This window comes from Impatiens glandulifera, chromosome 7 (assembly GCF_907164915.1).
Source record: "Impatiens glandulifera chromosome 7, dImpGla2.1, whole genome shotgun sequence".
NCBI classification, from domain to species: Eukaryota; Viridiplantae; Streptophyta; class Magnoliopsida; order Ericales; family Balsaminaceae; genus Impatiens; species Impatiens glandulifera.
Window position 1 is genome coordinate 8,947,776 of NC_061868.1, and position 13,356 is coordinate 8,961,131.

General features: G+C 32.6%; 2 protein-coding genes across 2 annotated transcripts; one reads left to right on the forward strand and one right to left on the reverse strand.

Moving 5' to 3' along the window:
• The first annotated feature begins 430 nt into the window (after nt 1-430).
• LOC124944459 (chlorophyll a-b binding protein 3, chloroplastic-like) lies at nt 431-1,487 on the forward strand. Its single transcript, XM_047484715.1, has 2 exons — nt 431-614; nt 708-1,487. The coding sequence occupies exons 1-2, from the start codon at nt 507-509 to the stop codon at nt 1,377-1,379; spliced, it is 780 nt and encodes a 259-aa protein (XP_047340671.1). The 5' UTR covers nt 431-506; the 3' UTR covers nt 1,380-1,487.
• Nucleotides 1,308-11,134, reverse strand: LOC124944458 (myosin-2-like). Its single transcript, XM_047484714.1, has 24 exons — nt 10,214-11,134; nt 8,655-8,756; nt 8,434-8,580; nt 8,182-8,332; nt 7,719-7,746; nt 7,188-7,356; nt 7,030-7,093; nt 6,910-6,923; nt 6,726-6,810; nt 6,058-6,161; nt 5,835-5,973; nt 5,610-5,728; nt 5,374-5,529; nt 5,206-5,295; nt 4,997-5,074; nt 4,709-4,870; nt 4,497-4,643; nt 4,157-4,362; nt 3,932-4,079; nt 2,833-2,962; nt 2,670-2,738; nt 2,528-2,583; nt 2,015-2,233; nt 1,308-1,940 (listed from the first exon to the last, which is right to left on the reverse strand). Exons 1-24 carry the CDS (start codon nt 10,595-10,597, stop codon nt 1,548-1,550), a joined length of 3,360 nt encoding a protein of 1,119 aa, XP_047340670.1. The 5' UTR covers nt 10,598-11,134; the 3' UTR covers nt 1,308-1,547.
• Nucleotides 11,135-13,356: the final 2,222 nt, after the last annotated feature.

Here is a 13,356-nt window from a genome sequence, read left to right on the forward strand (position 1 = left end):
ATATATATATATATATATATATATATATATATATATATATATATATATATATATATATATATATATATATATTAAAAATAAAACTAATCTAAACTCTCTAAATGTCACCTTATACTGTCTTAAATACTTGGAAAAAATATCAAATGAATGTTTTAATTAATAATGTATTGATTAAAACATATATTCTTTAAACCTAAATATCTCTAATTAGTATACATAAAAGACCATGTTTGATTGGATGAAAAATGGATAAAAGGATTAAGATATGGAGATGTTAAAAATATTTTGAACACTTCTGATTGGCTAATAAGAAGCCACTCTGTCACCACCACAATTTCCAATTCCTGCAATCCCAAAAACTTCCCATAAGCCACATCTTATGATTCTCTCTTCTTGAGTTCTTTATTCATATTATTATTTTTTGAACATATAAACAACATTGTTTCAACTTCTCCTTAAATAAACATTTGTCTTTAATTCCTAAAGAGATTTATAACTTATAAGCAATGGCCTCCATGTTCACAGCCACCCTTAGTCCATCTCCTTTCTTGGGCCAAACCCGAGGATCTAATGCTAACCCGATAACCGATGTCGGAACCGCCAAATTCACCATGGTACATTTAGTTTAACTATTCTTGGTTACCATATTAATGTTATATTCCGAGATATTATTATAATTGACTTGTTTTTTTTTATGATCTTTTAAGAGTAACGATTTATGGTATGGTCCAGACCGAGTGAAGTACTTAGGACCTTTTTCAGCTCAAACACCATCCTACCTAACCGGAGAGTTTCCCGGAGACTACGGATGGGACACTGCAGGCTTGTCGGCTGATCCTGAAGCTTTCTCAAAGAACAGGAGCCTCGAGGTTATTCACGGAAGATGGGCCATGCTTGGAGCTTTCGGGTGCATAACTCCGGAAGTTTTGGAGAAATGGGTAAAAGTTGACTTCAAGGAGCCGGTTTGGTTCAAGGCTGGATCTCAAATATTCTCAGAAGGTGGACTTGACTATTTAGGCAATCCAAACTTAGTCCATGCACAAAGTATCTTAGCAGTTCTCGGGTTTCAAGTTATCTTGATGGGCCTTGTTGAGGGTTTTCGTATTAATGGGCTTCCTGGGGTAGGAGAAGGAAATGATCTCTATCCCGGAGGTCAATACTTTGATCCCCTTGGCCTGGCTGATGATCCGGTTACTTTCGCTGAATTGAAAGTGAAGGAGATAAAGAACGGGAGACTGGCTATGTTTTCAATGTTTGGATTCTTTGTTCAGGCAATTGTAACTGGAAAGGGTCCTCTCGAGAATTTGTTGGACCATCTTGATAATCCAGTTGCGAACAATGCTTGGGTTTACGCCACCAAATTTGCTCCTGGTTCATAAGTAATCTCTATCTATGTTGAAAGAAATATTGTATATATATATGTTGCTAATTCTGATCTCACCCAGCTAAGTAATAATTCAGAATTCATTTACAGGGTGCTTGCTTTACTACAACAAACAACATAATAAGTTACAAAACTCCATAGAAATTCAAAGAGCCAAATGAAATCATTTGTTTCTCATTCCCCACCATTTCCTGCGACTTCTTTCGCCATTCGAGCGAAGTTTTGCTCTCGCTTCTCTTAACCGAGTTTTATAATCCTTCTTCCACATTTCAAACCTCATTTTCAGTTTCCGAAGTTCATCTCCAGGACGCAACGATAAAACAGAATTGCCTATTTCCTTCACTTCATCATCAAAGTTCCTTTTGCGTTGATCAAATTCCATTTCCAAGTGACTAATCAAGTTCATGCCACCATTTGGCTCTCGCTCTGACGGTTCTCGCCCAGAAGTATTCAAAATCCTCGTTGGAGTACTCTGTAATGGTGTACTCGGCCCCATTGATAAAGCATCCTCGGAATCATAGGGTGATGGAGAATAGTCTCTCCTAACTTGATTCGTCTGAAGGACCGATAAATAGTTATAGAAAATGAAATTCAAATTTTTAGCAACAAAGTATTAGAAGCTTTAATTACCTGCTGCTGCAATGTGGCAAACTTATTTTGCCAGGTTTCTTCCATCATCTTCATTCTTGCTTCATAATCTAACCGCTTGGATTCAGATTGTCGCAAATCCTTCTTTAATTCTTCGTTTTCCTTCTCTTTTTGTGAAATAGTAGCTTCTGCCTCTGAAACCCGTTTTTTCAGTTCTTCTAAAACAGAAGGCTGCACATGAATAAGCTCTAGTGTTTCCTCCTGTTCACAAAAATTTCATAAACACTAGGATATTAAGAGTTGTTTTACTATAAATAAATTAAAATTCATCTTGATCATAATCCCAAAATATACACATTTTGTTATTTTGCCAAGAATCTAAAAAGATTGGATCATTATGGAATACAAAATTCTCTAGACCAAATGAAACCAAGAAAACTATAATTTGTCTCTTGATCTAGAAAGCAATGTATATACCAAATTAGGCAACAAAAATTATACAGTAATCTTGATCGATCGAGAAAAATTCTTATACCAACCAAAAATCAATAATACCTTAATCTCAGGAGTCTTCCTCCTGTTCTTTTGCTTATTCAGCCAGCCACGAATAACTGTTTGTATCATGGAGAGAGATTAGGAAGTGAAAGACTTCTTGTAGGATAAACAGAAGATTTTATTTTTCTCATAAAAATCTTACCAGATTGTAAGAGAATAACCGCAGAGATCTTATCCTGAAGTGTCTTTCGAGCATTTTCACCACGAATAACTGCATATAACATATTATATGAGGACGACTGAGATTCAATAAAGGAATTGTTTTTTTTCAATTGTAATAAAATCATCATGTATGTAAAACTCACAGGATTGCAATGTTATTACTCCATTTTTTAGTTCACTGAAGTGATGAACAACCTGATGATCGCGGAATTGATTTTGCGTCTTCAGGTTACCTTGCAATACTTGTTTCTTTGTTTCCTCTAATGCTGATATCTATTGTCAAGTCCCAACCATGAAGAAGATAAGAAAGCAGGGTTTTTACTTCTCAAAAGTAATGGCCAAATATGGAAATAGATTGTAACATGATAATTACAAAATAGAAGCCCTAAACAATTACACAAATAATCACACTTATTGACTTGTGTGCAAATAATAGGGTATGGAGATTGACCCTAAATAACCAAGCGTTGTTTGGAAAATTCCGAGAGAATGGTTTGGGGTTGCCTTTATTGTCATTTTCGTCGGCCTGGTTGGCATTTTCGGTCTTCGTTCTCTTGGGTTTCTTCGAAATAAATTGAGTTATTATTTTTTGAATTGTTTAGTTAAGTTACCAAAATAATGTTTAGCATTTAATACTTTAAAATGTTATAAAAAAAATAAAATAAAAGTATTTTAATATTTTATTTGATGGTTTGAAGGAATGAAAAGAAGTGATTGATGATGGAATATCCAAACAATTCACATCAAACAAGGCCTACTACATTTATTGTTTTGTTCTTAGTGGACTTAATGGAGGAACTATGGACTAGATAACAAGCTTTCTTTCAATTAATTCCGTTTTATGTTGAAAATGTTTCCTTGCATATCCATTAGTAAAATTATTCAAGTTCTGTTTTATATTCAAGTCCTATTAGGTATCTTGGAAAAATTCCATATCCATTAATAAAATTATTCTAATAGATTGGATATCTCTTCTTTTTTGCTTCCTTGTTTTAAGTGAATTTTTCTTTCATTATTAAATTAAGTTCAGGTTTTTCCCAAAAAATAAAATCAATAATATGAATAACTTTTGCAACCCATGGACATTTTTTTATTTAAAAAATCAAGTTTATTCCCCGAAATAATCTAGCACGACACCCTGTGCGTTCTTAGTAGGAATTAGGAATCGAACCTAGACCTCGAGAGACATTTTATTATCTAGAAGTAAATACAGACATAAGAAATAAAAGCCATAAAACAAACCTGTCCTGTTCTGAAATATAGCTTTGTATAACCAACTTGATACATATCAGGCATGATGTCAAATTGCTGAAGAACAGCCATTGAGATGCACAATGGATCTTCACCAGCATTGTTGCTGTCATCCTCAGGACGAAGTAAGACAGCATATCTAAAAAAAATGAAGATTCTTTCAGAAATCTACTAAAGAAGGCATCAAAGATGAGATCATAAACGATTCAACTCAACCTTCTCGCAAATTCTTGATGCGTCACTCGAGTAGGATATCGATTTCTAGAGATGCGGACGACAGAGAGAACTCCACCACTTCTAAGTTGCTCTAAGACCAGATCCTTCTCATACATTCCAGATAGCTGCTTATTGTTGGGCTTTATGCAAAGAATAAAGTGAGGGGTGGTGCTCTCTAATTTCTGCACTAATTTGAATAACTGATTCTGCAGTTGACAAAGAAAATATATCACCATATTAAACCAAAAATCAAGAGATTATCCACACAGATACACACCTTATTCTAAACATCTGTTTGAGTGTATTTCTAGTTCAAGCACATAGAAAATGGAATCATTACCTTAAATTCCGTTCCAACACTTGGCTTTTCCTGATCAAAAGCAAACAATCGAAGAAGGCGATTACCACATGATGAGAGTAGTTGTAGGATATCAGACTGCATCTGATCTCTATTTTTCTCCAAGAATCCACTTGTGTCATATAGAACCTACGAGGAAGAGAGTCATTGGAAGAATTCTTATGTTTCATGTCTTGCGAAAATATCTCCTTTACCTCTCCAGCATAATGGCGAATGACGAAAGAACCCCCTGTTTCGCCTTTGAAGTGATGATTGTTGTTGTTTAAGTGTTGCTTCAACTTGTTGGCAAATGTTAGATCATTAGCTTTGGGAAATTTCGATTCCTCATCTAACAAAGACAACAGACCAGTGGGTTTCTACAAAGACAAAATAGTTTAAATGAATTGTCGTCATCTTCCTCTATTATTCTCATGGCCGGCTACATTTTTTCCAAACACAATAACAAGTAACATGAAGCTTGAACTATTAAAAGTAAGAAATACCTTCTCAAAGAGATCCAAACATTCTTGATTGTCTTTAAAATCCACTTTTGTCCAGTCAATTCCTTCCGATTCATACTCCTGAGAGAAAATTAATAACACGAAATCGCTTTATGTTCACATCTGATAAGACACGACCTTTGTGTTTACTGTAGTTTTAATGAACTTTTTTTTAAAATCTGTATGGAATGTCTCGAAAATGTTGTTCTCACCTCCTGTTCTAGTTTAAACAGATGCCTCGTGAAATGTTGCTGAAGTCTCTCATTTGCATAGTTTATACACAATTGTTCGAAGCTATTCTTCTGGAAATCAGAAGGGATAACATATAATGACAGCACTCTGGTGGCTAATATAGAAATTTATCGAAACAGGGTGCAAACCTTGAGCGTCTCAAAGCCATATATATCAACGATACTTATGGATGATGTCCCTGCATATTCTTTTCTCAATTTGAGTGACTCGTTAATTCCTTCAACCAGCCGGTCGAACAAGCTTACATATATGAATTTTGACAAAGCATCTCTTGAGTCAATTGCCTATACAAATATAACAGTTTCTCAATATAAGAGTAGACAGAATAATATTTTGAAAGAGAGGAAGAAAATATCAGAAAAACCTGCTGCATTGTCAAATTTTTGGCAAAAATGTCCTTCCCGGCTTGAATTCTTCGTGTAGATAAAGCTGACATAAGGTCCTCGGTGCTGCAACCCAGCAATCTAGCAGAAACGGTAAGAGCTGCCAAAAAGATGAAAATAAGTTTTATTTACTTCTACGTTACTAAGTTTAGTTTTCGAACGTCTATGTAACTGGATTCAAATACAAGAACAAATAATTCATTTACCTTCATCTGACACAACCTCCACGTAATTTACATTGTCTGTTACTTTAAATGATATGTTTCCCAGCCACAATACTGAAGCAATCATTTGCAAGACATTACTTTGATCTTCTTTTGAAATTCTGACTGTATCGAGTGCTTCCTGCAATTTGTTTAATTAGCAATAAATCTTGGAAGATAAATTAGAGAGACAAAGATACAAAACTTAATCTTTCTTAGCATATACCACAAGTATTTTAAAATTCTGTGCATCGTCAATGCCATCGATGTTCAGGCATTGACTCTGATTCAGATAATTGTACTCGCTCGCTGTTTTGAGGTTGAATTGAGCTGTAAATAAACGCAGATAGATGGTAAGACATCAGGGATATATTGAGTTCTTAGTCAAATAGTTGGTGTAAATTCATAACTTGACAAATAGATGGAAGCATCTATAGAGTCCTTAACAAAGAGCTACATGACTAAACAGTAGAACCTAATTTTTTTTAAACAATTTATTGTTTTGAACAAAATGAATTAAATTTTAAAACTATGGATCGGGTTAGAAGTCAACCAATACTATCCAATGACATGATAAGAAGACGTAAAAACAAGTAAGAAAGTTCATTTTACTTCCTGAAGTTGCATCAAAGAATCATTTTGTTTCCTGATGGCTCAAATTACTTCCTGCTGTCATTTTCTTGTTGACTTTATTTCAACACAATATTTCCAGCTTTTTAATTTCAACCATTGGTTTAAATACTATTCTCTTTCAAAATTGCAGAGCGAGAACTTAATGAAGTTAACAAAAAACAATAACAAGATGTAGTTGAGCCATTTTTATATGTTCAGGAAGCACAATGGGCCTTTAACGAAGGTTCATTAAGCAAAATGAGCTTCTTTCCTAGAAACAACCTTTCAGGTCAGAAGAAGCGCCGGCGCAGAGTTGGTAGAAGATGTGGTATGACCTTTCTTCGTGGGCTAGCTGAACCACCCTTGACTGCTCAAGAAGGAAAAACAGAACTTTAGCACAAGATTGCAAGATAAGATCATTAAAACAGTTTATTTTCACTTCCTCTGGATAAATATGACTGATTACCTTCTCGAGCAAAACTGGCAGATCAAAATGGTTCAGCGACAAATAAGACAGGAAACGAATCGAATTAGTAAATACAAACAGAATATCATTCACAGTTCTAGATAAGACAAGCTTACTTACAAGTTTGTATTTGTGCTCCACATATTTCTCCTGTAACGCCAAAATGAATTTCAATTAACTTCCCCTACATCGTGTCAGAAACATCAGTTAAATCAGATTACTTCGGGATATGTGTTTACAAATGAAGAGAGAAAATCAAGGTCTGGGTAAGGCCTCACAAATCTGCTAGAATTGTTGTTCCTGGCAGTTTTTGCATTCCCAAATGCTTCTAAAATACAGCTTGTCGAAAGGATTTCAGATTCAATTCTACTATTGCCACCGCCAACAGCGGCCAAGTATTGCATGGCCACTTTTGCAGTTTCGGTTTTCCCAGATCCACTTTCCCCACTACAGGATGGATAAAAATCAAACTCTTATTGAACTTGAAGTATTGTGCTCGTATTCTTGAAATCACACTTCGAGAAATGTCAATTTAGTCGGGTCCATTTGACAACACTTTTAGTTTATGGATCTGAATCTGTGTTGACTAAGTTATGTTTTCAAACGTGATCTCATATGGATCCACAAATGAGATATCTGACAAAATAAAAAGAAAAGAGTTTTCCAAATGGCCTCATTATTTGATGCAACGTGTGAAAAGTCACCCTAGAAACTCGTAGGCATAATGATTATCAAGATGGCGCACAATAACAGCATAATAGTGTTGCAAAAGGAACTTTCCCAGTTTATATATAAACTCTCCAACTAACCTGATGATAATTGATTGATTTGTCCCGTCTGCAGAAAACACAAAAAAATAGAGGAAATTATTCAGGTAACTACACCATAAAATGCATGTGGAAAGCTCTAATAACTCTAGTGACACAAAGTTATACAAGTCATTTGAAGGCAAAACCAACAAAGCTCAGATAAGATGCATTGACATTTAGAAAATAAAGTGTTTAAACATATTCGACGTTGCTTGATAGTTGAGTTCGGGACTTAGACCTTGTTTGATGAAGGATTATTTAGATTTAATTCAAACTCCTTATCACATTATCAATCAAATCATACTAAAATAATAAGATGCATTTATTATTCTTAATACATTATAAAATATTAAATACAAAATATATTTTAGTCATTCAACCCAAATAATCCACTTTATCATCAAAAAATATTTTTTTTCAAAAAACCTACATGAAACAAGTTCTTAATCTTATCCTCACTCACCTCTCATCATTTCATTGTATGCAGTATCTGCAACAGCATAAACATGTGGATTGTCAATGAATTTCTCCCTGTATGCTGTTATGAAGTCATTTTCATTGCAGTTTACATCTTTGAAAGGATTTATCGCTATCAAAACAGATCCGGCTTTGCTCTGAATCCAACAATTGCACACACAAGTCAAGGGATTTTAAAGAAGAAAAAGGGAAAAAAACGCAATATGATTCTACAAAGAGGAGTTTTAGTGGCACATACGTAAATGATATCTTTAGAGTATCTGCACTGAAGGTTGTGTAAAACCGATGGCTCATTCAAGTAACTGAGTTGTATAAGATTATCCACACCATCGAGAATATCTGGATTTGCAGGTAAAATATCTCCTGTTAACACCTCAGCAGTAACCTACAATGAACAGGATAAAGAAAAAGCTAAAATGATTGCATTTAAAATGATAAAGAATAAACTGAAAGACTCACAATCCCATCTGAGAGTAAAATGGTTGCCTTCTCCCCTGAGGTTGATACTATCTTCCCCAATTCCCACCGCCCGTTTGGAACCCGGCACCAAACATGAAGTTTCTGAAATAAAGAAAAAATTGACAACTTTAAATCCTTGGGATATCTTCATCAGTAGTTATCATGAGAAGCTCAAGTGATTTCCCTACCAATCAAGAAGTTGTTGTCATCTACTTTTTTTACAGTTATTTACTTGCATTGACAATATATTATGTTAAGCCCAAGAACTTTGTAGTTGAGAAAAGCAACAAGGCTTTACTTTTCTTTTTCAGTAATAATATTATCACTGTTGTCAGCAAAAAAAATAAAATCCATCTTTTATGACTGTAATCCAGTGTGATCCAGGAAGCCAATTTGAAGAAAGTTGAAGGCAAAAGGAATGATACAAAATAGAGATTAGTGTTTTAAATAGCCAATCGCGAGATAATTATTCGGTGGTTAGGATAATTATGTTAGTCATTTAAGATATCTTCTTTACTAGCAGTACTTGATGAAGATTAAGTTTAAGTTCTATACATAGAGGCATAATCGACTTTTGATTTCAATGGAGCATATCGGGGAGTATAAGAATACTTATAATATAAATAGTCTAACAAGTTAAATATGAAGAAACTAATAAAATTAAACATAGAATAGTTAAAAATATATATATGAAAAACAAATAAACATATTGATGTTATTGTAAATATAGGAGTTATTTCGTTTTGTCGTATTTGGGGCGAATGTAAATACCATAATTGCCCCCACCATTCCGGGTCAATTATAGGTCATGTCAAGAAAAATTGGGGAAGATTGAGATTGTCATCCCTATAGTCTCTCAAAATCTAAAAAAATATCCCCTGTTTAGGGTAGGTTTCTAACATAAAAGATCTACAATCTTCACCATAAGAAATAAACATATCGATGTTATTGTAAATATAAGAGTTATTTCGTTTTGTCGTATTTGGGGCGGAGAATGTAAATACCATAATTGCCCCCACCCACCATTCCGGGTCAACTATAGGTCATGTCAAGAAAAATTGGGGAAGATTGAGATTGTCATCCCTATACCCCTCCTGTCTCTCAAAATCTACAAAATGTCCCCTGTTTAGGGTAGGTTGTTAACATAAAAGATCTACAATCTTCACCATAAGAAATAAACATAATTGATGTTATTGTAAATATACGAGTTATTTCGTTTTGTCGTATTCGGGGCGGAGTCGTATTCGGGGCGGAGAATGTAAATACCATAATCGTCCCCACCATTCCGGGTCAACTATAGATCATGTCAAGAGAAATTGGGGAAGATTGAGATTGTCATCCCTATACCCCTGTCTCTCAAAATCTAAAAAATGTCCCCTGTTTAGAGTAGGTTTCTAACATAAAAGATGCACAATCTTCACCATAAGACATGAACAAGATTAATGGGAAATATTTTAAATTGATACTATAGCATATACATCTTTATTTAGAAAAACATTGAGATGGATAGATCCTTGTTATAACATTCCAAATGCAACATTGAATAATAGAAGATTTACCTTCTTAATGAAATATCCAATTTTGTCATTCCACTCCGATTCCTGAAAGCTTGCTGGAGAAGATGAATGATTTCTCTGTTCTGTCTTGTCATCAATCTCCTTAACATACGGTGATTCATCGAATAACTCTCTGTCATTCTTACCACCAAAACTACCAATTCTCTGTCTATTAGATTCTATCACCGCCGCCGTCGTTGTAGAATGATTCAGTTTATTCACATCCAAAATTTTCGGTAAATGCAGCCGGGAAGATGGACGACGAGCCTTGGATGACGGCCGGGAGGGAAGTGACGGCGGCAAATCCTTCGGCTTTTCGTCATCTCCCCTCCTCTGGAGAGCATCCAGCATTTCCTCAAGAGAACTCTTAGTTACTGAGAGCATCATTTTAATTTCATAAAGATCACAATCACCTTAAGTACACTAATGTATCACTCGAGAACTTTGAGTAATTTTACGGTGAAGAACATTTCTCCCCCAAAATAAGCATCCAGAAACCCTAAATTCAGATCCCAAACCTTCAAATGCAGCGCTTTGTTCGAAAATCAAAATGAAAAGACGAGATAATCACCGACTTTCTCGGACAACAAAACTAGTCTTCAAGTATCGAGGTCTGATCTCTTAGTTACATTCACAAATTCATCGAAGAAACCGCCATAATCTGTCGATTCTATTTAGGAGAAGAAATTAACCAAATCGATACTTTACTAGACACGTCTAATAAGAAGAAAGGTAAAGCTGACAAATCTGAAGAGAGAGAGAGAGAGAATTACAACTAATGCTTTACTTCATTGAGATTTAGGAAAGCAATTTGAATGATTTTGAAACAGAAACCCTAATCTATTCAAAACTCCATTAAATATGAAGGATGATGAATCTTCATTCTTCTCTTCTTCCCTGAAAATATTTTTGAATTCCTTTTGATTTCTCTCTCTAAAACCGTTGAAGAAGACGACAGATCTTATTTGAAAAATATATATTTTTTTAGAAACATTTATTTTTTTTATTTTAGAAAATACTTGAATCTTGGAAATAATATTACATAAAAATTATAATTTAAAACATGAAATCAATATCAATGAATAAGTGTTTGTAATCTCAATTTAGATTTTGAAGATTTTTATTTAATTTTATAAAATTTAGAAAGAAGAATATAGTAATTGTAATGTAATTATGGAAAAAAAAATAGTTAGTAAAAGGAGATTAATATAATCTTTATAAATAATATGGATAGACAAGACATTGTTTAAATTTGATTTTGAGAATTTAGAGAATTTAGAGAATTTTTTTAAAGTATCATTAAATTTTATAATATAATATAAGAAATTAATTTTCTTCTTTTAATAAAATATTAATAATATATATTTATATTTATGGGGGAGGATTGCATGCTTGCTGTCCCACAATAGGCCACACCTTAACATTCCTTGGACCAACAACCACAAAGTGTGAGCACGTTCACTTCTTTTAGGCATTCATTATTATTATTTATTTCACTTTTAAATATATTTCTTACTTTCTTAAAATATATAAATTTTAATTTTTAGTTTATATTATAATAATATTATAAATGTGATGGAGACAATTGACATTTAATATCTTAATTCAATTCAATTCTTCACATTAAAATAATTTTAGTTAAATTTTATAATTTTAAATTTATAACTTTTAGAAATTTATGAATTTATAAATTATTTTAATTTATATTTTTACATAAATATGAAAGTGAATTATATTTAGATATTTTACAAAAATATTACTTATTAAAATAAATAACTCATGGAATTGATTTTATAATTATAACTTCTTTTAGTGTTATTTTATATACTATTTTTTTAAAATTATTTTATATTTAATTATGTATACAAAAAGTAATATTTTTTTAATAAACTCAGATCAATTTTAGGAATTTAGTGGTGACATAAATAATTTTGTTGGTTGGATTTTTAGTTCCTAATTGTCTTATCTCTTCATTTTTATTCATGATATCTTTTATTAAAATTTAAAATAACTTATTAATATTTTATCGACATAGTAACCTCTCTTAGCGTCCCCATTATATCCGGACCTTATTAACCCACATTTTGCATTAGGTTTTGTCCGGACCTTATTAGCCCGTCTATAGCGTCCGTAATATATATCAACTGTTAAAGCCCGTTTTTTTTAATAGTGCTCATTCAACATAACCATATACATTATTCAAATTTATATATTCTAGATAGGTATATAAATAACAATTAGATTTTTTACTCTTTACTTATTTTAATATTATCGACTTGTCAACCAAGTCCACTTTAAGGTAAGGTCACCAAAATCCAAGCTTTAATTGTGGATTGTCTAAACCTCTAGGTTGAAATATACATTTTAATCTTAATTATCTTTGTTATATTATTTATCTTTGTCAATGTTAACTTTTAAATTTGCTCAAGCCTTACATAAGAATAATATGTTTCATAACCATGAAACTATTTATGTTTGAAAGAAATAATTGATGAAAATATTTAAATGCTCACCATTGTGTCCAATATTCATTTTTCTCATATTACAATAACAATTTTTTTTTAAGATCTCAGTTGTGAATAATGTTCAAAATACTTAACTTTTGGGAATAAATCTTAGTTACAAAATAAAAATAAAATAAACTTCTCATCACATATGTCAAACATTAAAATATAGGATATACTTTTTGCTTATTTATTTATTTATTTGTCTTACTTTAATTATTATGTTGGCAAATCATCCAGGTGGTAAATGATCATTCTCCATCATCGTGAGTCTCATGAGGCTGTCCCACAAAATTGGAGAATGTTCAAGAAACTATTATAGAGCTAATTTGATGTTCAGTTTTTGGGTTTTTTATTTATTAAAATGTATTAGAATAATATTTTTATAATATTAATATATAATTAAAAAGTATTAGATTTAACTTGTCTTTTTCTTTTGGTGAATGTATTTTACTTATTCATTAAGTAACATTATTTATAATATTTGTGATAACCGAATCGAATTGTTGTTGTGATATTGGTATTTCATCGGTTTGATCGGTAATTGACCAGAGATGGAACGATAATGTATTTGTGTCCTCCGTCTCGACACACCCCGATTATATCCCGAACACTATAAACACAATTAAATATATAAAATCA

What these genes read in the sequence shown, in the direction of transcription:
- LOC124944459 (XM_047484715.1), top strand. Translation starts at nt 507, where the DNA reads ATGGCCTCCATGTTCACAGCCACCCTTAGTCCATCTCCTTTCTTGGGC. An exon ending in GAACCGCCAAATTCACCATG is followed by an intron (nt 615 to 707) that starts GTACATTTAGTT and finishes TGATCTTTTAAG; the next exon opens with AGTAACGATTTATGGTATGG.
- LOC124944458 (XM_047484714.1), bottom strand. Translation starts at nt 10,597, where the DNA reads ATGATGCTCTCAGTAACTAAGAGTTCTCTTGAGGAAATGCTGGATGCT. An exon ending in CGCTTCTTCTGACCTGAAAG is followed by an intron (nt 6,162 to 6,725) that starts GTTGTTTCTAGG and finishes GTTTATTTACAG; the next exon opens with CTCAATTCAACCTCAAAACA. An exon ending in GTGTTGGAACGGAATTTAAG is followed by an intron (nt 4,363 to 4,496) that starts GTAATGATTCCA and finishes TGTCAACTGCAG; the next exon opens with AATCAGTTATTCAAATTAGT.